General features: G+C 36.3%; 1 protein-coding gene across 1 annotated transcript; it reads left to right on the forward strand.

The window, feature by feature from the left end:
* Window positions 1–22,690: 22,690 nt before the first annotated feature.
* Window positions 22,691–25,663, forward strand: LOC131606257 (protein NAR1-like). The gene is made up of 12 exons (XM_058878511.1): window positions 22,691–22,949; window positions 23,042–23,160; window positions 23,249–23,319; window positions 23,580–23,733; window positions 23,825–24,011; window positions 24,156–24,282; window positions 24,364–24,544; window positions 24,633–24,682; window positions 24,772–24,943; window positions 25,041–25,167; window positions 25,264–25,355; window positions 25,458–25,663. Exons 2-12 carry the CDS (start codon window positions 23,044–23,046, stop codon window positions 25,608–25,610), a joined length of 1,431 nt encoding a protein of 476 aa, XP_058734494.1. The 5' UTR covers window positions 22,691–22,949; window positions 23,042–23,043; the 3' UTR covers window positions 25,611–25,663.
* Window positions 25,664–26,010: the final 347 nt, after the last annotated feature.

Genomic DNA, 26,010 nt, shown 5'->3' on the forward strand with positions numbered 1-26,010 from the left:
TGATGTTATGTTGAGTGGCAAAAGAAATTAATAGACGAATAGATTCTAACCTGGCCACTGGTGCAAAGGTTTCTGTATAATCAATCCCTTCTTGCTGACTATAACCCTGAGCCACCAGTCTGGCTTTGTTTCTTACCACTTCACCTTTCTCACTGAGCTTGTTTCTGAAGACCCATTTTGTACCAATTATATTGAATCCATCTGGTCTAGGAACAAGATCCCAAACATCATTCCTTGTAAACTGATTCAGTTCTTCTTGCATAGCAATTATCCAGTCTGGATCTTCTAGAGCATGATCAACAGAAGTTGGCTCGATCAAAGATACAAGACCTAATTGACAGTCTGCATTGTTCTTAAGGAATGCTCTTGTTCTGATTGGATCATCCTTCTTTCCAAGAATGACATCTTCTGAATGACCAGAGATGAGTCTAGATGATCTTCTGACAGATGGTTCTTCAGAAATACTTAGATCCTCCAGAGAAGCTGATACTTGATCTTCTGGTTCTTTGCTTCTGAGGAGCTCTGCTTCTGATGCGTTGCTTCTTGGCTCAACAACTTCTGATATATCAATATCACAATCAGACTTTATAGTTCCAGAGCCAATTATCTTGCCCTTCTGATCTCCTCCAAACTTGACTTCTCCTCCAGACTTAAGCACCAGGTCTTGGAACATAGACCTTCTTCCTGTCATGTGTCGTGAGCATCCAGAGTCCAGGTACCATGACATGTTGTGCTTTGTCCTTCTTGCAGCCAAGGATATCTCTTCAGAATCTGATTCTGATGTAGATTCTGATCCGTCATCTTCTGTCGCCATCAGCGCACAGTTGGCCTGCTCATCTTCTGAATCATCTTCTGACTCATCCCAGGTTGCCATAAGACCTTTCTTCTTATGAAACTTTTTCTTGGGACTTTCCTTCTGAAGATTTGGACATTCATTCTTGTAGTGTCCAGGCTCATTGCATTCATAGCACATGACCTTCTTCTTGTCAAATCTTCTTTCATCAGAAGATTCTCCACGTTCAAATTTCCTTGAACTTCTGAAGCCTCTGAACTTCCTTTGCTTGGTCTTCCAGAGTTGATTTAACCTTCTGGAGATCAGGGACAGTTCATCTTCTTCTTCAGATTCTGATTCTTCAGGATCTTCTTCTCTGGCCTGAAAAGCGTTAGTGCATTTCTTGATATTTGATTTTAATGCAATAGACTTACCTTTCTTTTGAGGCTCATTTGCATCCAGCTCTATTTCATGACTTCTCAAGGCGCTGATAAGCTCTTCCAGAGAAACTTCATTCAGATTCTTTGCAATCTTGAATGCAGTCACCATAGGACCCCATCTTCTGGGTAAGCTTCTGATGATCTTCTTTACGTGATCAGCCTTGGTGTATCCCTTGTCAAGAACTCTCAATCCAGCAGTAAGAGTTTGAAATCTTGAAAACATCTTTTCAATGTCTTCATCATCCTCCATCTTGAAGGCTTCATACTTCTGGATTAAGGCTAGAGCTTTAGTCTCCTTGACTTGAGCATTTCCTTCATGAGTCATTTTCAAGGACTCATATATGTCATAGGCCGTTTCCCTGTTAGATATCTTCTCATACTCAGCATGAGAGATAGCATTCAGCAAAACAGTTCTACATTTATGATGATTCCTGAAAAGCTTCTTTTGATCATCATTCATTTCTTGCCTTGACAGCTTCACGCCACTGGCATTTACTGGATGTTTGTAACCATCCATTAGAAGATCCCATAGATCACCATCTAGACCCAGAAAGTAACTTTCCAGTTTATCTTTCCAGTATTCAAAGTTTTCACCATCAAATACCGGCGGTCTAGTATAACCATTGTTACCGTTGTATTGCTCAGCAGAGCCAGATGTAGATGCAGGTGTAGATGTAGACTTTTCACTTTCATCAACCATCTTTTAAATGAAGCGTTTTTCTCTTCCTGAATCTTTTCTAAACACGGTTAAGTGCTTGCACCTTAGAACCGGCGCTCTGATGCCAATTGAAGGATAGAAAAACACTTAGAAAGGGGGGGATTGAATAAGTGTGACTTTAAATCTTGGACGATAAAAATAAATTGCACAATTATTTTTATCCTGGTTCGCTGTTAACGAAGCTACTCCAGTCCACCCCCGCAGAGATGATTTACCTCAACCTGAGGATTTAATCCACTAATCGCACGGATTACAATGGTTTTCCACTTAGTCCGCAACTAAGTCTTCCAGAGTCTTCTGATCACACACTGATCACTCCAGGAACAACTGCTTAGATACCCTCTAAGACTTTTCTAGAGTCTACTGATCAACACGATCACTCTAGGCTTAGTTCACTCCTAAGACTTCCCTAGAGTATTCTGATCAACACGATCACTCTAGTTACAAACTGCTCAGCCAACTGCTAAGACTTCCTAGAGTATACTGATCACACTGATCACTCTAGTTCCTTACAACTTAATGTAATCTATTCAAGAGTTTACAAATGCTTCTTAAAAGCGATAATCACAACTGTGATATTTCTCTTAACGTTTAAGCTTAATCTCACTAAAATATTACAACAGCAATGTAGTGAGTTTTGATGAAGATGAAGATTCTGAGTTTAGATTTGAACAGCGTTTCAGCAAGTTTGATATAAGTTGTTTTGGTGCAGAATCGTTAACCTTGCTTCTCATCAGAACTTCATATTTATAGGCGTTGAGAAGATGACCGTTGAATGCATTTAATGCTTTGCGTGTTCCGTACATCATTGCACTTAATGTTATACGCTTTTGTCAACTACCTCGAGCCTTGTTCACGCTGTGTCTACTGACGTAGCCTTTAGTAGCTTTTAACGTTCCTTTTGTCAGTCAGCGTAGTCTGCCACCTGTACTTCCTTCTGATCTGATGTTTGTGAATACGACGTTTGAATATCATCAGAGTCAAAACAGCTTGGTGCATAGCATCTTCTGATCTTCTGACCTTGAAGTGCTTCTGAGCGTGATACCATCTTCTGATCTTCAGTGCTTCTGATCTCATGTTCTTCTGATGCTTCCATAGACCCATGTTCTGATTCTGCTTCGACCATCTTCTGATGTCTTGCCAGACCATGTTCTGATGTTGCATGCTGAACCATTTGAGATACAACTTCTGAGCGCTGAATTATGCGTACTCTTTATATATATTTCCTGAAAGGGAAATTGCATTGGATTAGAGTACCATATTATCTTAAGCAAAATTCATATTATTGTTATCATCAAAACTAAGATAATTGATAAGAACAAATCTTGTTCTAACAATCTCCCCCTTTTTGATGATGACAAAAACATATATAAATGATATGAATTTGCGATCAGAAAGAGTAGACGGCAAAAGACAAATTACACAGCTATAGCATAAGCATATGAATATGTCTCCCCCTGAGATTAACAATCTCCCCCTGAGATAAATAATCTCCCCCTGAAATAAATACTCGAAGAACTTTGATAAAAGACTTCCCTGATTATTTCGGTAGAGACGATCATATAAGCTTCTGCCTTCAGAGAATTCATAGCTTCTGACTTCTGCTTCCATTGGACAGCTTCAGAACTTGAATTTCTTTAGATCCTTAGAACACTCACAGCTTCTGATTCCTGCTTCCATCGTGGACAGCTTCAGAACTTGAATTTCTTTGATCTTCAGAACATTCACAGCTTCTGACTTCTGCTTCCATTCAGGACAGCTTCAGAACTTGAATTTTCTGGATCTTTTAGAACATTCACATCTTCTGATTTCTGCTTCCCTCGGATAGCTTCAGAACTTTGAATGTCTACCAATATTACTTCATGCTAGATTTGTATCAGAACATTGTTGAATGTACCAGAGCATCATCAGAGCATCTCTACATCCTGAAATGTTACAGAACAAAAACTAAACGACAAAAGTCAGCATGAACGAGTTAGAACATAAAATGTATGTTTGAACACATTATATGTATCAGAGCCATATAGGCTGAACTAATGTATCAGAGCAAATAATGTATCTGATGTCTTGCCAGACCATGTTCTGATGTTGCATGCTGAACCATTTGAGATACAACTTCTGAGCGCTGAATTATGCGTACTCTTTATATATATTTCCTGAAAGGGAAATTGCATTGGATTAGAGTACCATATTATCTTAAGCAAAATTCATATTATTGTTATCATCAAAACTAAGATAATTGATAAGAACAAATCTTGTTCTAACACATAGTTCCGTAGAACAGTGGAATATCAGCCTTCACTCGATAGTCATGGTTGTTCCGTAGATTCCCACGATTAACCTCTTCATCGTAAGTTTCTTCCTCATCAGAACTCGAATCATCGACACAGTTTCCACCCCGCAGAACCCTAATCGATTCCCCTCTCCTGTCTCTTCGGCGATTCCCATTGTTGGCGTTGTTCGCCTGATTTGCTAAATTCGCCATCTATTCAGTCAAAGCAGTTAGAGTCGCGGTAAAAGCCGTGGTAATTCCCTCAAGATCTGCTTTGGTCACCGGTTGGTCCGCCATAGTTGTCAAGCTACGAAAAGAACAGGAGAAAACCTGCTCTGATGCCAACTGACGCAGTCGGAAGCCGCCCAAAGGAATAGCAAGCTCTAAACCTTGAATGAAAACAGGGTTGCAAGTGCAAACCTTATAGATAAGCTCTGGAGTCCACCAGGAATAAAGAAAACTTTGGATTCTATATAATAAAAGAGATAATCCTTATGGCCATGCCAAAGGTCTTTAAATACAGAAAACAAATAAACCCTACTGGGCCTTATGGGCCTTTAATCCAAAACAAAATTAAATAACACAAATAAAATAGAAATTGCCTAAATATTAAAATGCTTTCCAACGTGCGATTTCTTCTTTGATACGCACAATCCTCCTACATCACATTCATACCATCAACGTCTCTAATTCCCACCCCCCTCATTTTTCTCTTTGCACACATTTTTTCATCTTATCCAGTGGATACATCCATGGTTGTCAAAATCGGGATCTCAATAAAGAGCGTCATGCTTTAGAAAAAGCGTAAATAGTAGGATCGTAACTCGGATCGTAAGATCCCAAAAAATAGACAAAATTATAAAAAAATAACTATAAAAAATAACCTCTATCAACAGAAACACCATGTTTCCATGCTATATCAGTTCTACCAGACATATTATTTTGAACTATGGGGGGTGCAGATGATGAGGCCCCAACAATTGGAATTGAAGACATCGTGAATTTTTTTTGAAAAGCTCTATTTTGTAAGGAAGGTGTATTGGAGTGCAAGGATGGAAAAGATGAGAAGAATAGAATGACTTGATTTGAATTTATAGAGGAAATAGATGAAGAGAAGAAAAACAATCATCATATGATTAATCGTTATAGAAGAAATAGATGAAGAGGTATTAGAGTTCCAATGGTTTTGGTGGTTGAACAGCTTTCACGATGATTATTTTGCAGTTCTCAAGAGTAGATTTAATATATTCCAAGTCCCAAAACCCTAAAAATACAAGCGCTACTGTTAGGGTTCAAAATGGGTCAGTTTTGGGTAGGGTAAAAAAGATCCAAAACAGGTCAAATTAAAAAACCTGAATCGTTGGGATCTTACGATCCCACAATTTTACGCTCTTCCTATGCGCTTTCAGCGCTCCTTTCATTCTCACGATCTTTCAGGCAATTAGAGCGGTGGAGGGTTGCCAACTCCTAAGATCGTACGCTTTTGGGAGTTAAAGCGCGATCCTAACAACCATTGATACATCTCTTTCCTTCCTCCCCTCTCCACAAAAATCTACTTTAGATACTTCTAATATCTTTGATTACCTTCTTCAGGGCTCTATAGAATGATAATGAATACAACAAAATCGAGTTAAGCACCGAGTTGATTAGAACCACTCTGCCCCTTAAGGATAGGAACCTTCCTCTCCACCTCGATAGTCTGCGTTTAACGTTTCTAACCACCTCCTTCCACATAATAGCTTTTCTAGGACTGTCACCAACCCACACTCCCAAGAATTTAAATGGCATGGAGCCAACTCCGCAAGCTAAGAAAGTAGACGTGTACACCATCGACCTCTCACGCATGTTAATACCGTAGATGTTGCTCTTACAAAAATTCACTTTCAAACCTGACATAAGCTCAAATCTTCTCAAGATAGCTTTCAAACTCCATAAATTGTCATCCCCACCTTCCCCATATATAATGGTGTCATCGGCGAATTGGAGGATATCAACCGAGTCTCGATCTCCGAAGCTAAACCCCCTATAAGTCCCCATAACCACCTCTTTCTCCATTAATCTAGTCATCCCTTCCATCAATATAACAAACAAAAATGGCGAAATTGGGTCACCTTGCCGTAAACCTCTCTCCACTGTAAAATCGTCTGTAGTGCTACTATTCACGATGACTGCCATTGAGCTAACAAACACAGTAGCCTCTAACCATTTAATCCATTTATCACCAAAGCCCATCCTAGTCATCAAGTACCGCAAATAATTCCAGTAACATCCTTCCTCTGTAATTATACGCTGGTGCCGTAAAACCTCTGGATTATCTGCTTACTAATGACTTAGATTACGATGATGAGTTGTCTATAACTGGTAGGGCCAATAAATAACACTATAAATTTTATAAAGTTATTTATTTATTTCACATTTTATTTTATATATTTTTTAAAATTATCATGAATGAATTCTACCAGAATGTACTATTGGAAACCATTATTGAACATTAGTTTATTAAGTAAATTATATATGATATTATTTATATTGGATTAAATTAATTTTTACATTATTGACAACACAGTAGGTATACACAATCAGTTTCCAAAAGCGATTTTCTCCCTGCCTCTAAACCAGCTAGGGTTTGACCATCAGACTTCAACCAATGAAGGACCCAGAGTTATTATTAGGGTTTGTAAGGGATGTAAAAATTGCGTTTCAAGAAGACAGGGAAAAGTTTGATGAAATTTGCAAACTCTTTGAAGATATGCAATTTAGAAGAATTGATGCAATTGTTTTTAATGCAAATTGAAGAACTTGTTTCAAGGGCATACATATTTGCTTTGGGAATTCATCAAAATTCTGCCGAAGAAACCTAGACTCACTGTATCAGAGTTTTTTAAAGCACTAAAAGTTGTTTTACAAGACCAAGATGATTTTGATGATTACGGGAAAAGAGAGATTCACGTCACATTTCCTCGTTGGGATGAACATAGCTCTGATTCCGCGACAAGAAGAAATAGTTTGTTACACCCCTGTGAATGACCAAACATAGCTCTGATCCCGCTGTTGGTATTTGAGGTAGTAGTGATAGTTTAGAATGTACTACTTGAGCATTTAGTTACATGGAACAAGAGGGAACACATAAGTAATCAACTTATTATAAGAGGAGAGTATTAGTATGATGAAGCCTCAAATGTTATTGATATTAGACCTTAAAGGCTTAAAGGTTTGAATACAATTACACATATGCTCTATTTATAGGTGCTTGAAGATGTTTCTAGAATAAAATTACCTAGGCTTTTATTTAATCTAAGATTTATTGGAACACTCTAGAAACATGGAGTAAAGATCCTCTCCATTTCTCAAAAGAAATGGAGATGTCCATTACTATAGTTTTAATGTAGAAATGTTTAATTAATATCACAACTTTTAGAAATGCGTGTAAATATATATTTTTATTCACATTAAAACTATAGTAATTGACACCTTCATTTCTTTTGAGAAATGGAGAAGATCTTTACTCAGAAACATGTAGCAACTTTAGACTATTCTAGTTTTCTCTAAAAATTGTCATATATTTTTGCTAGAATATTTTAGAAATGTGCATCAATTTCAACAACACCAAAAAAACAAAGAAATATTGCCAAAACAAAAGCAGAGGACGAAAAATTATATAGGTTGTGATTTAATATTTTGTTGTTGTTATAAGAAGATATATTATGATGTGTTATTGAATATTTTGTTGTTGTTACCGGAAGAAATATTATGGCTTCTTGATACAAGATAATATGTTTTTGATGTATGACTTTTTGGTATTAGATATTGGGCTCGTTTGTTTTGGCTTTTTTTAAAATGATTTTTATAGTGTTACATAAATTAGGGAAAAAAATTACAAAGAATTTTTTTATAAAAGCTTCAAATAAAAATTTTGTTTGAATAGTTATTATTAAAATGAGATTTTAGGTGTAATAAAAAAATGAGATTTTAGGTATTTCATCTATTTATGGAAAAAAATGGATATCAAAATTTCAAAAAATCACTTAATTTTGAAGCTATTTCAAATAGATTTTCATAAAAATCATTTTTGAAATAAAAGTTTTTGAAAAAATTATGATGTTTCATTTTAGAAAAAACACATATAAAAAAACTTGTAATATTTTGAAAATCAGTTTTAAATATTTTATTTTAAAAAATATAATTTTTTTTTTTACTTTTTTAAAGGTGAAACAAACAGGCCCAATATGATTTTTATGTAAACTTATATATGATGATGATGTTAGAATATGTTTGTTTTGGTTGTGCTTTTTGTTTATTGAATGAATGTTATATAAAAATATCTGGTTTAATAATTTTTTAATATAAGATTAAAAAATAAATCGAGTTCTTTTACATACATTATAAGGTATCTGTTTACTAAATATCCAACCGTATACAAAAATATTTGGTTGAATAAAATAGTGTGTAATATGTCATATTTATACACCTTATTTAAATTGTTGATATTTATAAGCATTATTCATTTTACACCCAATTTTTATCAAATATGGTGTAAATTTGTTTGATTTAAGTGTATATATGTAATCATTTACACCCGTTTTTCTTTAAAAAAAGGTGTAATATATCCTCTATTTACACATTTTTAAACGGTGTAAATTTTGAAGACATTTCTCACCCTTTAAATTTACACCATCTAGTAACAGGTGTAAAATGTATATAAAATGGGTGTAAATTCCTTTTTCTACACTAGTGAGCATTTTATTTTATTTTGATTGTTTTACTTTTGTTTTTCTATCTTATTTGTGTTTTAGACGTTTTGAAGAAGTAAGGTCAAAATATAGAAGGACCAAAGGCAAGGGGGCAAAAAATAAGGATTAGAGAAAAACAAAACAAATATTAGCACAAGGAAGATGAATGAAATTACTGTCAGCTCGTAAAAGTAATTACATTTATAATTTGCAAATAATATAAGAAGATTTTTGGAGCCAAATAGAGGAAACTACAATCATTTGGTAATCCTGATCATGGTTTTAAATTGCGGACCGCATCACTGATGCAGCCACAATGTTATGGTTGCGGTAGTGTCCGCATTGGTCCGCAATTGCGGTGTGATTGAAAATCACAATAAAAACCGCATCATAACACTGCAACGGCCGCATCATAACACCGCATCGGCCGCATCAGGCTGCAATAGATTGTGCAATGCTCGCAAAAATTATTTAGTCTACCTTCTTTTCTAACTATATCGTAAATTTAAGATATATTTTAAAAGGATTAGTGATATTCAAAATGATGACGAATTGTTAATGAGATATATATGAAAATTTAGAAAGGAAATAAAAGACATGTGAAATGGAAAATAAATAATAAAATATAATATTTTATGTTCATAAATATGAATTCAGGCCACAATGATCGCAATCTGCATCACAATAGTCGCAACCGCAGTAACCGCAACCACAATTTAAAACTTTTTTAATAGGCAATGATACTATTAAAGAGAGTAAAAAGGATACTCAACCCGATTACAGTGTGGAAAGCCCCGAACACTAAAAAACAAGTGAGCGGAAGGATATTCCAAATGTGAAAGTTATAATATTCTAGAAGCTTATAAAAAGAAACTAGCCATCTCTAAGAGATAGAGATAATCTATGTCATGTAAGTTTAAGAGTGCGCCTAAGAGGGGGGGTGAATTAGGTTTTCAAAGATTTATCCGGTTTTTAGAATACTTGTACTTATTTTTCTGGTTAAGTGTTTGAAGGTTTTTGAATGGTTCTTTTCTTTTCTTGATAATAGTGATGAAAGCGGTAAATTGCAGAAAAGTAAAGAACACAACGATATATACTGGTTCCCCTCACAATCCGAGAGTACTCCAGTCCCCTTTCAAACACGAAAGAGATTTTACTATTGTTAGATCTTTGTACAAGCCTATACCAAGACTCCTCCTACAATCTTCTAACAAAACCACCAAGAACAATCCTCTTGGATTTTTCACTAACTTGTTTCCAACAATCCTGGACAACAAGATTTCAACCACCAAGAACAATCCTCTTGGATTTACTATCTTGATTATGAGAACAATCCTCTCACTAATCAATAACCCTTGCTTCCAACAATCCTGGATAGCAAGTCAATAATAATGAATATATTTGAGTTGAAATGTTAATGAACATATATCAATCTATAAGATTGATCTTCTCTTTCAAGCAAGACAATTTACAATGATATAATAGTGCTCAAGTGTTTATGTATGAATGAGAAACTTTTCTAACAATGTGTAGAAAAAGTTTCAATGAAAGTTTAAGTATGAAACACTTGTATGAAAATATATGATGAAAATATATGATCAAAAAAATGTGGTAAATTGTAATGAAAGAGGTGAGATTAAAATATGAAGTTTATGGTATTTATATAGGTGTTTACACCCTTTAGAAAGAGTATAAAATGATCAAACAATGCAATGTTTAAGGTTTGAAAAGATATTCACGTTTGAACATAAAGCAAAATGAAACAAGGCAATGTTTCAGCAGGTAATCGGTTACCAAAAGCAGGGTAATCGGTTACCCACTCCAACGTTCATATTTTTTGAAATTTTCAACACAGTAACCGATTACTGAAACAAGGGTAATCGGTTACCCATACAAAAAACAGTGGGAAAAGTTTCAGTAACCGGTTACTAAAATCAGGGTAACCGGTTACCTCAGCATAAAAGGTGAAAAAGCATGTTTTTCAAGATTGGAAACTTATGCCATGCATATATAAGTTTGGGCATGCATATGTATGAAAGTTTATATGATTTTTGAGCACTAAGGAATACCAATGTAAAAGTATTTAACTTGTACCATTATGACTTGAAGATCAATCAACCAAAGCTAAACTTCATGAAGGTTGCAATCTTTATCCATAGCTTATTTGATCTTTTTGCTCATCCTTTATTGATGAATACTTATTATAGTTGTCTTCATCAAAACATAATGTTGTAGAGGCTTGCCTTCACATTCTCCCCCTTTTTGATGATGACAACCTTTGAAATATGATGTTCAATGTTCTTATGTGAATGCTCCCCCTAAATTTGATAACTCTCCCTTGATCAAAGCTCTCCCTTGATTTAGAGAGAATTTTACTTCTTTGTGGCTGCAAATGTTAGAGACAAGCAAGCATACACATATACACAAATATCTTCTCCCCCTTTGTCATTATCAAAAAGGATGGGAAAAAGATAAATTATTATAAAATAAAATATGAACATAATTAATTCTATACCTATGAGTTTTACCTCATGAGTGACTTCATCAAACATTCATCTTTGGTGAATATTATTTTGAAGCTTTTGTCACAAAGTTGACTTTTGCTTAGAAGATTTTGCTTTAGTCTTTCAACATAAAGTACATCTTCAATTGATATGAAAATTAGTGCTCCAACTTTGTCAATGCCAAGAATTCTTCCTTTAAGGTATTCTCCATATGTGAAATCACCCTTGGACTTTATAACTAGATTTGAAAGTTAGTTTAAGTCTCCCATCAAATGCTTAGAACCACCACTTGACAAAAACACCATAGATTTTAAGTGGTCCTCAAGCAAACCTACAAAACAAATTAAGTTTGATTTGGTACCCAATGTGCTTTGGGTCCATCATAGTTAGTTCCTTTCTTAACCCACACATAATGACCACTTGCCACACTGAAATTTCTTATATAGCAAGCATTAGGTGTATGACCAACAATACCACAATAAAAACAAGTAGGCACAAAATTACTTTTATATCTAGGAACATATGGTTTCCTTTTAGGAAACCTTTTAGTATGATGATGAACCTTTTGTGCTTTATCCAATTTGTTGAATTGTTCACTTGCCTTCACAAAGATAGTTTTCCTAGTACTTGGTTTGTTAGACTTTGCATATCCAAGACCACTTCTATCATTAGGGAATCTTTGTTGCCCAAGGACACCTTCCAACCCAATTTGTCCTTTTCCATACCTTTCAAGGACTCTCTTTAGTTGAACAATTTGAAAAGAGAGTGATTCACAATTCTTGCATGACACATCCTCCTTTTGAACATTAATAATTTTCTCTTTTTCATCCTTATGTTCTTCTTCAATTATTTTAAACTTTTCTTCTAAAGATGATATTATTTTCTTTTGAGATGAAATAGTTTTATAGAGAATTTTGCATTCTTTTAATAGTTCATCTATTGCACCTTGTGCATCAATATCATAAAGAGAAAATTCATTACTTACCTCATCGTCTTCATCATCGGAATGGTGTGTTGCTACCAATGCAAGATTCACATGTTCTTCATCTGAAGATGAACTTATTTCATTGTCATCCCATGCTACATATGCTTTCTTTGATTTTTTATCCTTATTTTTCTTGAGGTATTTGTTCTTCTTTTCAAGTTTAGGGCATTCACCTTTTACATGTCCTCTTTCTCCATATTCAAAGCATTTAATCTTCCTTGTTGGTGCTTCCTCTTTAATGATCTCCTTTTTCCTTTCTTTTCTTAGAAATTTTTCAAACTTTTTGATAAACTCATCATCTTCTTCACTGGTGGATTCATCCTCTTGATTGCTATCATGATGCTCGACTCTTGTCTTCAAGGCAATATCTTTTGAATCTTTTATTTGAATTTCATGCGTTTCAAGTCTTCCGAGTTCTGTTTCATATTCTTGAAGTTTACCAAACAAGGTTGCAGAAGTCATCTTTGATAGATTCTTTTTCTCGGATATCGCCGTTACTTTCGGTTGCCATTCTCTTTTTAAAGATCTAAGCACTTTTAGATTTAGTTCTTCGGTAGTGAGGGTCTTACCAAGTGCCTTCAAGTGATTTGTCAAATGAACGAATCGTTTTTGCAATTCAAGAATAGTTTCTCTGGGCTTCATTCTAAACAGTTCGTATTCTTGACTTAAGGTATTCAATCTTGATCTTTTAACTTCGGTGGTACCTTCATGAGTTTCTACAAGAGTATCCCATATTTCCTTTGCTGTTGTACATGCCGATACTCGGAAAAATTCATCCATACTAAGAGCACCTTGAAGAAGATTGACCGCTTTTTTGTCAGCAAGAACCCTTTTTCTATCATTATCATCCCATGACGCTTTAAGCTTTGTTGATTCAACACCATCGACAACAGTTGTAGGAACAAAGGGACCATTTTGGACTGCTTCCCATACTTCTTCTCCTTGTGCTTCTAAGTGAGCCTTCATTCGAATTTTCCAAAAGTCAAAGTATTCACCACAAAATAATGGAGGCTTGTTGTTACTACCACCATCTCTAAAAACTGGATTTTGATTTGCGGAAGCCATTCTGGATCTTTAGGAACAAGTTACCTATAACTTGCTCTGATACCAATTGTAAGTTTAAGAGCGCGCCTAAGAGGGGGGTGAATTAGGTTTTCAAAGATTTATCCGGTTTTTAGAATACTTGTACTTATTTTTCTGGTTAAGTGTTTGAAGGTTTTTGAATGGTTCTTTTCTTTTCTTGATAATAGTGATGAAAGCGGTAAATTGCAGAAAAGTAAAGAACACAACGATATATACTGGTTCCCCTCACAATCCGAGAGTACTCCAGTCCCCTTTCAAACACGAAAGAGATTTTACTATTGTTAGATCTTTGTACAAGCCTATACCAAGACTCCTCCTACAATCTTCTAACAAAACCACCAAGAACAATCCTCTTGGATTTTTCACTAACTTGTTTCCAACAATCCTGGACAACAAGATTTCAACCACCAAGAACAATCCTCTTGGATTTACTATCTTGATTATGAGAACAATCCTCTCACTAATCAATAACCCTTGCTTCCAACAATCCTGGATAGCAAGTCAATAATAATGAATATATTTGAGTAGAAATGTTAATGAACATATATCAATCTATAAGATTGATCTTCTCTTTCAAGCAAGACAATTTACAATGATATAATAGTGCTCAAGTGTTTATGTATGAATGAGAAACTTTTCTAACAATGTGTAGAAAAAGTTTCAATGAAAGTTTAAGTATGAAACACTTGTATGAAAATATATGATGAAAATATATGATCAAAAAAATGTGGTAAATTGTAATGAAAGAGGTGAGATTTAAATATGAAGTTTATGGTATTTATATAGGTGTTTACACCCTTTAGAAAGAGTATAAAATGATCAAACAATGCAATGTTTAAGGTTTGAAAAGATATTCACGTTTGAACATAAAGCAAAATGAAACAAGGCAATTTTTCAGCAGGTAATCGGTTACCAAAAGCAGGGTAGTCGGTTACCCACTCCAACGTTCATATTTTTTGAAATTTTCAACACAGTAACCGATTACTGAAACAAGGGTAATCGGTTACCCATACAAAAAACAGTGGGAAAAGTTTCAGTAACCGGTTACTGAAATCAGGGTAACCGGTTACCTCAGCATAAAAGGTGAAAAAGCATGTTTTTCAAGATTGGAAACTTATGCCATGCATATATAAGTTTGGGCATGCATATGTATGAAAGTTTATATGATTTTTGAGCACTAAGGAATACCAATGTAAAAGTATTTAACTTGTACCATTATGACTTGAAGATCAATCAACCAAAGCTAAACTTCATGAAGGTTGCAATCTTTATCCATAGCTTATTTGATCTTTTTGCTCATCCTTTATTGATGCATACTTATGATAGTTGTCTTCATCAAAACATAATGTTGTAGAGGCTTGCCTTCACATGTCATACACTCTTTGAAACTAAAAACCGCACCTTTGAAAATGACGGTGTTTTGGTTGAGCCATATGCACCACATCGAAGCAAGCCAAATAACCGCTACGATATTCCTTCTTTGTAACAACTTCACTTTTTCGCAATGCTCGGCTAACTAATTTCTGTTTGTTTTGTGTTTTTTAGGTGAACAAGTTACATTCACACTCCGCTGCTCGACCTTTGGAGGCTTATGCTTGGGAATGGAGCGGAAATAACAAGTTCTTAAGAAAAGAAAATCAAAGAGTGTGGTTTGTGTTTTAAAAGATGCATGAGGAAAACCTAAGCTAAGGGGGGAAAGCTTGCTACCTAATGTTATCATACAAAGGGTACAAGTCTAAACTAAACTAGCAACCTACGGGGGAAAAGGCAAAGCACACAATAAGCACACAAACGAGCATCCGCTCGTAAAGCAAACAAACCAACGGTACTGACCGAATGGTAGAAAAGCGGTCCCGCCATAGCCAAGGGGAGCAGCTCAACCCAAGTCAACCAAGCATTAGACCTCGCGAAAATGATCGGGCCATAGACAAGAGGGCGGACCCCTCTCAGCAACCAAGCCGTCACGGATCATAAAGGAAAACGGTGCGTGCGTACACCGAGCATCAACGTCGAGCGACGCGAGCTATAAGAAAGGCGGGGGTCCGGCTACGTGAACCCTTTTCCTGACATACTCGATAACAAGATCTTGTGCAAGTTCAGAAGCGAGCAACGCGTAGCGTGCGCATAATGAACAGACTCGATGAGACTAGGCGGGGGTTGATTACGAACCCTTGACCGCATGCCTTCCATGAGGACTTAACGGAGTGCCATATAGGACTTATTACACCGTGACTCCCTGCCGCAAAGCACAAATATAAACACACCAACAAAAACAGAGCCTCTTTCGAGGGCTTGGCCAGATGCATGTCTAAGTCCTACTTCTCATGTTAAAGGATGATGCGGGAAAGCGATAAAGTGCGAGAGAAATAAAATGAAACGGGATCAATACCAAGCGGATGATGATCCGTAAACTAAAGCGAAGCAAAGCGAAGAAACTAGAATCCCGCGAGCGAGCTAGCAAAGCAAAAACAAATGGTCAGCACACCGATTAGCCATAAAGCGCACAAATGTCGACTCGCATATCGAGCATAATCACGATACACCTGCAAGAGTAACAAGCAAACCAAACAAGCAGATACAAAGCGATAAGATCGTGTCTCCAAGTCAAGAGCACGATATGAGTCAATGAGATATAATCGTATTCCGCAAGTGAAGCGGAACACTCAAGCAATGAGTATCAATCGGTGACCGTCCAAACGCCTTGCACACTAGCACACAAGTTAGAGATAACAAACATCGCAATCGGAATTGCGGTTACATTATAAAGCGAAAGGAAACGAACAAGTAACATGAATATGAAATGGATAACAAAACCTCCAAGAGAAAACAAACATAAAAGGTATACAAATTAATGAGAAACAAGCATTTTACTAGATAGTACACTTCTCAAGCTTTCCAACGGTATAAGGAACATGTAAAACAAAGCTACGAGTGAAAAGTTATGCGAGAAAGAAGTTAAAGAAGAAGAGGACCAAAAACAAGTAAGGGAACCGGTTCCCCTATATGGGAACCCGGGTTCTAGCACAAAAACACACACAGGAACCGGTTCCCCCAAACTGGGAACCGGGTTCCAGGGCACTCTGCCCAAGTCACGAACCAGCAAAACACAGCAGGAACCGGTTCCCCCAAACTGGGAACCGGGTTCCAGCACAAAAACACACACAGGAACCGGTTCCCCCAAACTGGGAACCGGGTTCCAGGGCACTCTGCCCAAGTCACGAACCAGCAAAACACAGCAGGAACCGGTTCCCCCAAACTGGGAACCGGGTTCCAGGGCACTCTGCCCAGTTCTAACATGCTTTAGATTGAGTGGGAACCGGTTCCTCCATTTTGGGAACCGAGTTCCACTGTAGGAAAACCAAGTTTTGTCATTTTTAAAGGCTTGGAAACCATTCCCACTCAACCTAAACCAAAACCAATTTGCAAGCATCATGAAAAGCCATCAAAACACATTCAAAACACAATGAAACACCCATGGAAACAAGGCACGGTATCAAGGCAACAATCGATGGCACATGAGAAGATGTGAACCAAATGTCAATGCGAGGCATGCTACTAGTAATAAGCGAACAATCATCAAGCACCAAAGCAACAAAGCCAAACATATATCGATTTCAATGGTTAAACCCAAGTCAAGCATGTATCTCTCTCAATGATTAGGCACAACGTAGAATTTTGGCGATGGATAGTCATGAATCCACAAGTCAAATAGGCCAAATAACAACAAGTCGAGCAAAGTGCGACGCGTCAAGCCAAACCACAACTATAATATCATCACCAACGATTACATAAATGCAACAATGGTAACAAGTATTTGCACATGCGATAGTGATCAAGCTACACAACATATTCAAATCATGACTTAAGCATCAAGCAAGGCACATTATCAAGCAAAAATTCACCGCATGCATTTGTACAAACACCTTAAGTGCGACACAAGTCGTCTACATGAATTTTAACAATTAAGCACACACAATCATCAACAACATCACGGATCCGAAGCGCGAATGTCACAATTCACCAACAATGATCAACAATCACATGCAACGATTATTATATCTTATCAAATTATTATCAATTCTATCGATCCACATGCAAATTCACCGATCAATCATCATCAATCAACATTAATCAACAACAAAATATGAATTTAGATCCGAATCCACACAACGATCAACAATTAAGCACTTAATTCAAGATCCGAAAGCTTACCGGATGGAGATCTAAATCGACGCGTGAACACGAACACGACACGAACGCGAACACGAAAGCAAAGTCGAAAAGCAAATCCCAAGGGAAAGAGGAGAGTGGCGCGCAAGCTTGGGAGAGAGGAGGAAAAGAAATTCGAACTCCGAACTTTGATTCTCAATCCATGTTGTTCTTGATTCTTGAAGAGAATTGATGAATATTGATGAAAGTTTTATGTGATATGTGGTTTTGATCTATGAGAATTGAGAGAGAATTGAGAGAAAAATGTTTGTGAAGAATTGGTGAATTGAAATTATGAGAGTCCTCTCTGATTTGTGAAGAGCAAAATGTTTATATATTGTCAACGCGAAATGTCCAAATTGCCCTCAGTGCGTCTCATTTTGGCTCGTTTTTAAGGAAGCTCGATTCGGCTCTGAATTCCGGAACGAAACCCATGCCATTGTGAAGATGACCAAATTTGTGACCCGTCGCCGCGAGAATCACCTCAATCCGATAAGCGATGAAGAAAATACGCCTGTTTGAATGACGAGAAACGTCGATTCATCTGGCGCGACTATGCGAAATTTTGTGAGTACCGCTCAAAGAACTCGATAAAACCTTATCTTCGGCTCAAAATCTGAACAGGCATGTGTGACGAAAATCGAAACTAACGAAATTTCTGAGAAAATGCCGCCAGAATGGACTTCATACGATAAAAATCGAAGAAGTTATGAATTTTCGAACTCGGCACGACATACTCGAAAACACACTTTTTTACCGAAACAACACGACGATCCTTAAAATTCTGGGAATTTTCCATGCATAATTGGCCTTCGGTCCGAACATATGAAATCTTGGTAATGACGCTACGGAGCTCCAGTTAAATTTTCAAGAGAATCCGGCGAGCGGATTAGGAGATATGAATTTTCCGAGGCGCAAAACCCTACATTCAGCACTATTTTTCACTGCAAAACCTCAAGTAACTTGCCAATTTGAAGACCTTCCTCAAGGAATTGGCTCCCGAGCCGAACACGAAAGTCGTAGATCTCGTCGAAACAGTGGGGACAACGCGGGAACTTTGCTGATATCACCTTTCAAATAGTATTTATTAATTTTCTCGTACTTTCACCGTTTAGACCATTCTTTCACACTTTACCCTCCTAAACTCATGAAAACTCTTTATTATTTTTCTTCCATTTTTGGATGACGAAATAAACGTCATCATTAACTTATAGCTCAAATAAAGAGGGCAAATTTTGGGGTGCAACACCATATGCACCACATCGAAGCAAGCCAAATAACCGCTACGATATTCCTTCTTTGTAACAACTTCACTTTTTCGCAATGCTCAAAGAACACCAATCTCCTCCCAAGTTCCCATCCAAGAATATACTCTCCTCCAAATTCCCGATACAATCCCACACCTCTTAAGGATATGACTTAGAGATTCGACCTCCTTCGCACAAAACACAGACAATAAGTCATTACTCATCGCCGTTACGCCCCTCTGATTACGGCCATAATTTCAATTACGACTAGCTTAAAATAATGGTTACTGGTGTAATTCCTCCAACGTCAAAATTGGCTTTTCGTCTTCTATTTTTTTTAATAGACAAGAGATCTATTAAAAAAGTAGAAGGGCTACTCAAACCACACGAACAACAACGGAATAACTCTACCACACAAAACAAAGTAAAGGTAGAGTATTCCAAATATAAAAGTTACACTCAAATGTCAAAAGAGTACAAGAGTATAACAAAATCCAAGATCTAAATGTAATAGACGACATGCAATCATCAAAGGAAGTGTTAATACTATTAAAAGTACGATCATTTCTAGAAATCCACACGCTCCTTTAGTCTCCTTTAGTTGGTTTTTTTGGACTTTTCATTTCTGTATTGTTTCTCTTGTTGTTTTGGGATCTAAATAGGAATTTAACCATCTCTTAATGTACCTAAATCTATATAATACCTTGAAAACTCATATCAAATAGACACTTTTGTTTACTTTATATTACTTAGAATTTTGCACAAGTTATTTTTGGGACAACAGGATTTAGGACAACAGGATTGTCCAAATGACAAAGCTCACGTTTATTCTCTTTTGTTAAGTTAATAAGGAGAGTTTTTATGTTTGTTTCAATTTTTTGTTTTAAACGCATAACTTCTCTATGAAAGTGGAAATGTTTTTAGGCATCGATCATATACTGAAAAAGTAAGATTGTTGTTTGAACTAGAAAATCTGAACAGTCAAACCTGAGGCTATGAAAGTGTCTGAGGCTATGAAAGTGTCTCAGACTTGATTAAGAAAAGTCTCAATTTTAAATAGGAAGTGCATTATTTTAGAACAAGGTAATACGCTGACCAAAGTAGACATTATTGACATTTTCTATTTATTTTTACAAGTGAACTTCTCATAATTAACTAAACTTAGAACCTCCATGAGTATGTCTATGATAGGATTCATAGTCCTAAATTATTTTTTATGATTTTTTAAAAAACAAATCATAATCATTCTCAAAGCGGCTTCTTTTAAAGAAAGTTTCTTGAAGTGGTTTTCGTTCGCTAAGTCGAGAAAGACCAAGAAAGGAAAGGAGGGGGAATAGTATGGTTGGCTTTATGTTGGATCAAAACACCGACTCATTCGTGTAAACATATTGCCAACACCTCCATTAAGAGAGCCAGCCAAGGGCCAAGCAACCAATCTCAGGGATTTAAGCCTAAAAAATTTGCGCTTAAAAAATGCCTCAATTTTTTTTTATTTAATTATAAAAATATATATATAATGACACATTAGTCGCGTATACAATTATAATTGAGTTGCTAATATTAAGGCCTCTTTTTCTTTTGGTCTTGATTTCAACTCTTAACAACTACAAAATTATTATTCAAAAATACATTTTAAAGGACTCATTTTAAAATTTGCTTTAAGCCTCTAAATGAGTAGGGCCGACCTGACCATTAGAACAACAAAATTTTGGTATAATTTATCAAAATCTATTGTGTATGTGTGTCATAGGGACAAGACTTGGAGAGAAAAATCGTTACACTTATGTTGCTTTACTTCCAAGGTCATTACAAAGTCTGTTAGACGCTTGACTAACGTATCTAGAGGGGGTGAATAGATACTTCAGAATTTATTCGGATTTTTCTTAAAAATATGGCGAAAGCGTTTAGGGATCGACTCGCATCTATTCCGAACCGCTACGGGGAGGATCAAATATATTTTAAACCACAAACTGATTATGATGTGAAGATGGAAATACTATTAGAGAATCAACAAGTTATGCTACGATAAATCGTTTAAATGTTTAACTTGGATAAGCTAGTTTCCAATGACTTTGATTAATGAAAGAAGCAAAATATGAAACACGTGGTGTATAATAATCAAATTGAATTATGAATCAATGTGTGATGACTTGTGATGTGTTTGCAGGATTTTATCACACAAGTTTAACACGTTGATTCGTTAATCAATTTGCGATTATAACCAGAAATAAGCACAACGTAATTGAAAAGATAAAAACGATAACGAACATGATATTTGTTCAGGCAGTTCGTCGACCGTCCTCGCTACGACTATATCTTCCCCCAATTCTAAACGGAAATTGGGATGTCTTTCATTATGATTGAAAAGAGTTTATACAAAGAAGATAACAGAGCAATAACGATAAATCGAATATGTTGATTCTTTGTATCTTCCTCCCCTTGATCTTGAGCCATATCAAATATCTTCCAAGAGCTTGTCGTTGATTCCCTTTCTGCAGTGTTGTGAATTGAACGAACCTTTGTTCTTCAACTTCTACACTCAGCTGAATTGTTGATGAAGCCTCTTGACAAAAGCCCCCAATATTCACCAATCTTGGAGGACAAAATCTGCAGATTTTATTCACCAATAACCCCACAAATCTTCACCCACTGGAAACCTTCAATTCCTTTCCATGGACGTTATCAATCTTGATCACAAACCCTCACCACAAGAATTGTTGTGTGTAATTGTGTTGGAGTTGAGAAGAAGATAGAAGATGAGAAGACTTTGTGTATTTTTCAGTTGTTGGTGTTGACTTCAATAATTAGCTAAAAATGATATATATAGGTGCTAGCAGAGTTGGCTGAAGGGAGACACAAAATTTGGTAAGTTTTGCGGTGATAGGTCGACCTACTCCATTGCTTGGATCGACCTAAATGGAACAGACTCAGCAGATGGTTTAGTCGACCTAAATGGAGCAGAAGTGAAGTCTTTTTGCTCCCTTCAGTTTGCGTCGATCTAGGGGCGGAATGGGTTGACCTAACTGGACCAATTTCTTCCACAAGCTGATTTTAGTATTCTAGGTCGACCTAGGCTTGTGTTGAGTCGACCTAAGATGTCCAAAAATGCTGAAATCTTGCTTTTTCTTATACAATTCACTTGTAGCTTATGTTTGTTCAATGAAGATGTTTGCCATGAATAAAAAACTTATTGATGAGTATATTCTTGCACTTACATAGTCTTCAATCTTTGGCTATGAGTAATCATTATTAGTAACCTCTTTATGTTTTCTCTGGTTTCCTATGTACGCTTATGATTTGTTTTCTTTCTAAATACACTAATTCTCTGGAAAGACTAACTTTGCATGTAACCTTTGGTAGCATAGCATACTATATAAATAACTCTCTTATTCTTGAGGGTGGTAACTTAAACAAGAGCAAGGAAACAAAGTGAGGAAGCGGCTATGGAAAGCCAAAGTACCATCGAACGTACATCTGTTGGGGTGGAAAATGATGCTAGCTAGTGAGAATACCAACTCGCGATGCTTTGTCTAAAAGAGTATAACACTACAGAATTCTGACTTAAGTTGTCCAGAAACAGGTTTCCATCTATCATTGCAGCCTTCATCCTTTTATTTGAGCATGCTGTCGAGTCAAATATATAAAAAAACCTGTTAGGGTTTTGTTAGACATAAAACAGTGCGATATTCAATTTGTATTCGTATTTGATGAGAACTAAGAAGTTAAGTTTGGTGCAATAATTCTATCCAACAAAACCATGCATATAAATAGTATTTACTGAAACCCACGTAAACCCTAACGGACTTCTCTCCTCTTCGTCTCTGATCACCGCGCCAACGCCGACCCCTCTCTGATTCTCCAAAGATATTCTCTATTCCTTCCCGTCTCTCAAAAGTCGTTAATCCTCAAAAGTCGTTAATATATCCTCTCCCACTCTACGAAGGATTCCCGCGTCTTCCATCATCTCCCTTCTGCCTGTCATTTTTTAGGTAACAATTTGTTTTTGATATGATTTGGTTAACCAATTCTACAGGGTTGTTAATTGTTAAATCATGTAAAGAGATTGTTTATCACTTTTCAGAGATGTCTGAGAAATTCTCTACGGCAATTCGAATAGCAGACGTCAATGATTTCATTGCGCCTTCACAGGCATGCATAGTCTCCCTCAAGGAAAAGTCCAAAAAGCCCCATAAAGTCGAGGTGTTTCTATATAGTTACTTAACAAATTCAATTTACTTTACTCCATATGCTTGTGTGAATCTCAGCCAAACTTGTTTGTTAATTGAAGGTAACCGTTGCTGACAGACAAGTCAAGTCAGAACCTGTTAAAGTTTCGATCAAGGATTGTTTGGCTTGCAGGTTACTCCCCTCCACTTTTATTTTATTATTCTTCCGTCGAGTTAGTTATTTTTTTCCGTTGTTTGGGTGGAGACAATCCATATAGAGCTTTGTTCTGACATAAATTAGACCCCTGCTAGTGGACGGTCGGATTAGTCCTGGATTAGTAGGTCTTCGGGATTAGTAGGGCTTCGGTTGGAAACCGAGTTTAAAAAAAAATTAGTCTATGATATAGTTGATAATATAAAAACCAAAGTTTCTAAGTTTGTTTTGTAATGCAGTGGATGTGTGACATCAGCGGAGACAGTATTGCTGAATAAGCAAGGTTTGGATGAGTTTCTGTCAAATATTAATCAAGGAAAGACAGTGATTGTGTCTGTTTCTCCACAATCAAGGGCTTCTATTGCAGCTCATTTTCACATTTCTCCTCTTCAGGTTACACTTTTTGCTCTTACTCCCTCATAAATTTCTTTTGCACTTTTTCTTATATGCTTCTTCGTTGAAACAAATTTGGGACGGATGTCAGGTTTTCAAAAAGCTGACAACATTTTTCAAATCCTTGGGCGTGAGGGCTGTTTTTGATACAAGTTGCAGTAGAGACTTGACCCTGGTTGAATCTTGTGTGGAATTCATCGCAAGGTATAAACAAAATCGATTGGTAGATGATGAGAGGACTAAGTCAAGCCTGCCAATGGTTGCATCAGCATGTCCAGGTATCGAATTTCAACTTATCGTAGTTTTGCGAATTGCTGACATGTAGGTTATTGGCGTGAAATTATACTACCTTGTGAATTGCGAATTGTGTGACTATGAAATATACTAACCTGTAGTTTATTGGCGTGAAAATCTATATGCAGGTTTGATCTGCTATGCTGAAAAGACTCATGGATCCGTTCTTCTACCTTACATTTCATCGGTGAAGAGTCCCCAACAAACAATTGGAACTATCATAAAGCGCTATCTATGCCAAGATATGGAACTCAGGTTTGCATTTAATTACAACCTATGTTAGATTTGGCATGCTGCAATTCCTAGAGTGATATGCTTGAGTGATTGTTTCAACAGGCCAGAAGAAGTATACCATGTCACCGTGATGCCTTGTTATGATAAAAAGCTGGAAGCTTCTAGGGACGATTTTATTTTCCGATTAGAATCCCTTTCTGATGAAGGGCGTGAAGGTGAAGCTAACATGATTTCGGAGGTAGATTCTGTATTGACGACTGGAGAGATTTTGGAATTGATTCAGGTCAGAAATTTTTATGCATACCTTCATTTTTATTATACTTTTACTTGCTGATGTGTATATTAAGTCATGTTTGGGTTCAATCTTTCAGTCAAAAGAAGTTGATTTTAAAAGCTTAGAAGAGGCTCCTTTGGATAAACTGTAAGAAACTTTCAATTGCTTCCTGTGCTTAAGTTCTCGTGATTGTCAAATTCAAACAACGATGTTCTCATGCACTGAGATGCTTGCAGATTATCCAATATTAACGAAGAAGGACACCTCTATGGGGTCCGTGGAAGTTCTGGAGGTTACGCAGAAACAATATTCCGATATGCTGCTAAAACACTTTTTGGAAGACATATTGACGGGCCTTTGAACTTTAGAAACATTAAAAATTCAGATTTTCAAGAAGTTACCCTGGAGGCATGTTTTTACAGTCTTCTTTATATATAATAATGATCGAGTACGACTATCGAGTATTACTCTTCTTGGATACTGTTCTAAATCATTGTCTTTTCAGGTTGATGGAGAAACAGTATTGAAATTTGCTCTCTGTTATGGTTTCTCGAACTTGCAAAAAGTTATACCGAAAATGAAAACAGGGAAATCTGATTACCATTTCCTGGAAATCATGGCATGCCCTTCAGGTACCATATTTCTCAACTCTCTGAAGTTGCATTCGTTCATTGGTTTTTTTTAGTGTTTTCAATATATTATCTTTTTCACAATGTTCATTGAAGCAGGTTGCTTAAACGGGGGAGGTCAAATCAAACCGATTTCAGGTCAATCTGCTAAAGAACTGAATCGGTTATTAGAATCAGTTTACATGGAAAATGTGAGTATTATTGTAGATGAGCTAATTTTTCAAGTTGTTTTTTTCTCTTTTCAGAGGTTTATAATCTTAAACCAGAAATGATTATGTTTCTGTATATGATAGGTTTTGGAAACGGAACCATTCGACAATCCTATTATTAAAGGTTTATATGACAAGTGGCTCAGGCAGCCTGGTTCTGAGAAAGCTAGGAGATACATGCATACACAATATCATCCTGTTGAGAAAAGCATCACTTCTGAGTTACATGATTGGTGAGGTGTTAAAACAGAAGTATAAAAAGAGCGGAAAGGGAATGGTATGGATAAAAAGGAAGAAGGAATAGCGGAGAACAGGAAATGTTGTTCCTCTAGATACCAAGTACAATGGTCGAAAACGGAAAGATCGCTTTTGATATATTGGTTATCGTTTGCCTCAATGTTGCATATTTCTTATATGACATATTTCTTATATGTTAGCGGCCAAATTAGTCTAAAGATCAATCTCAGACTTAGATTAAGGCATAAGGGTTCTGAGTTCAGAGGTTTACTGTGTAGACTTTAATTTTACATATTTAAGAAAATGCAAAGTGTATGCTCAAAGCACTTCGAATGTGTGATTCTTGCAACAGCAAAAAAAGGAAATAAGAAAGTTTAAACACTAAAAGAAGAAAGATTTA

The sequence above is a fragment of the Vicia villosa genome, linkage group LG5 (assembly GCF_029867415.1).
Source record: "Vicia villosa cultivar HV-30 ecotype Madison, WI linkage group LG5, Vvil1.0, whole genome shotgun sequence".
Taxonomy (NCBI): Eukaryota; Viridiplantae; Streptophyta; class Magnoliopsida; order Fabales; family Fabaceae; genus Vicia; species Vicia villosa.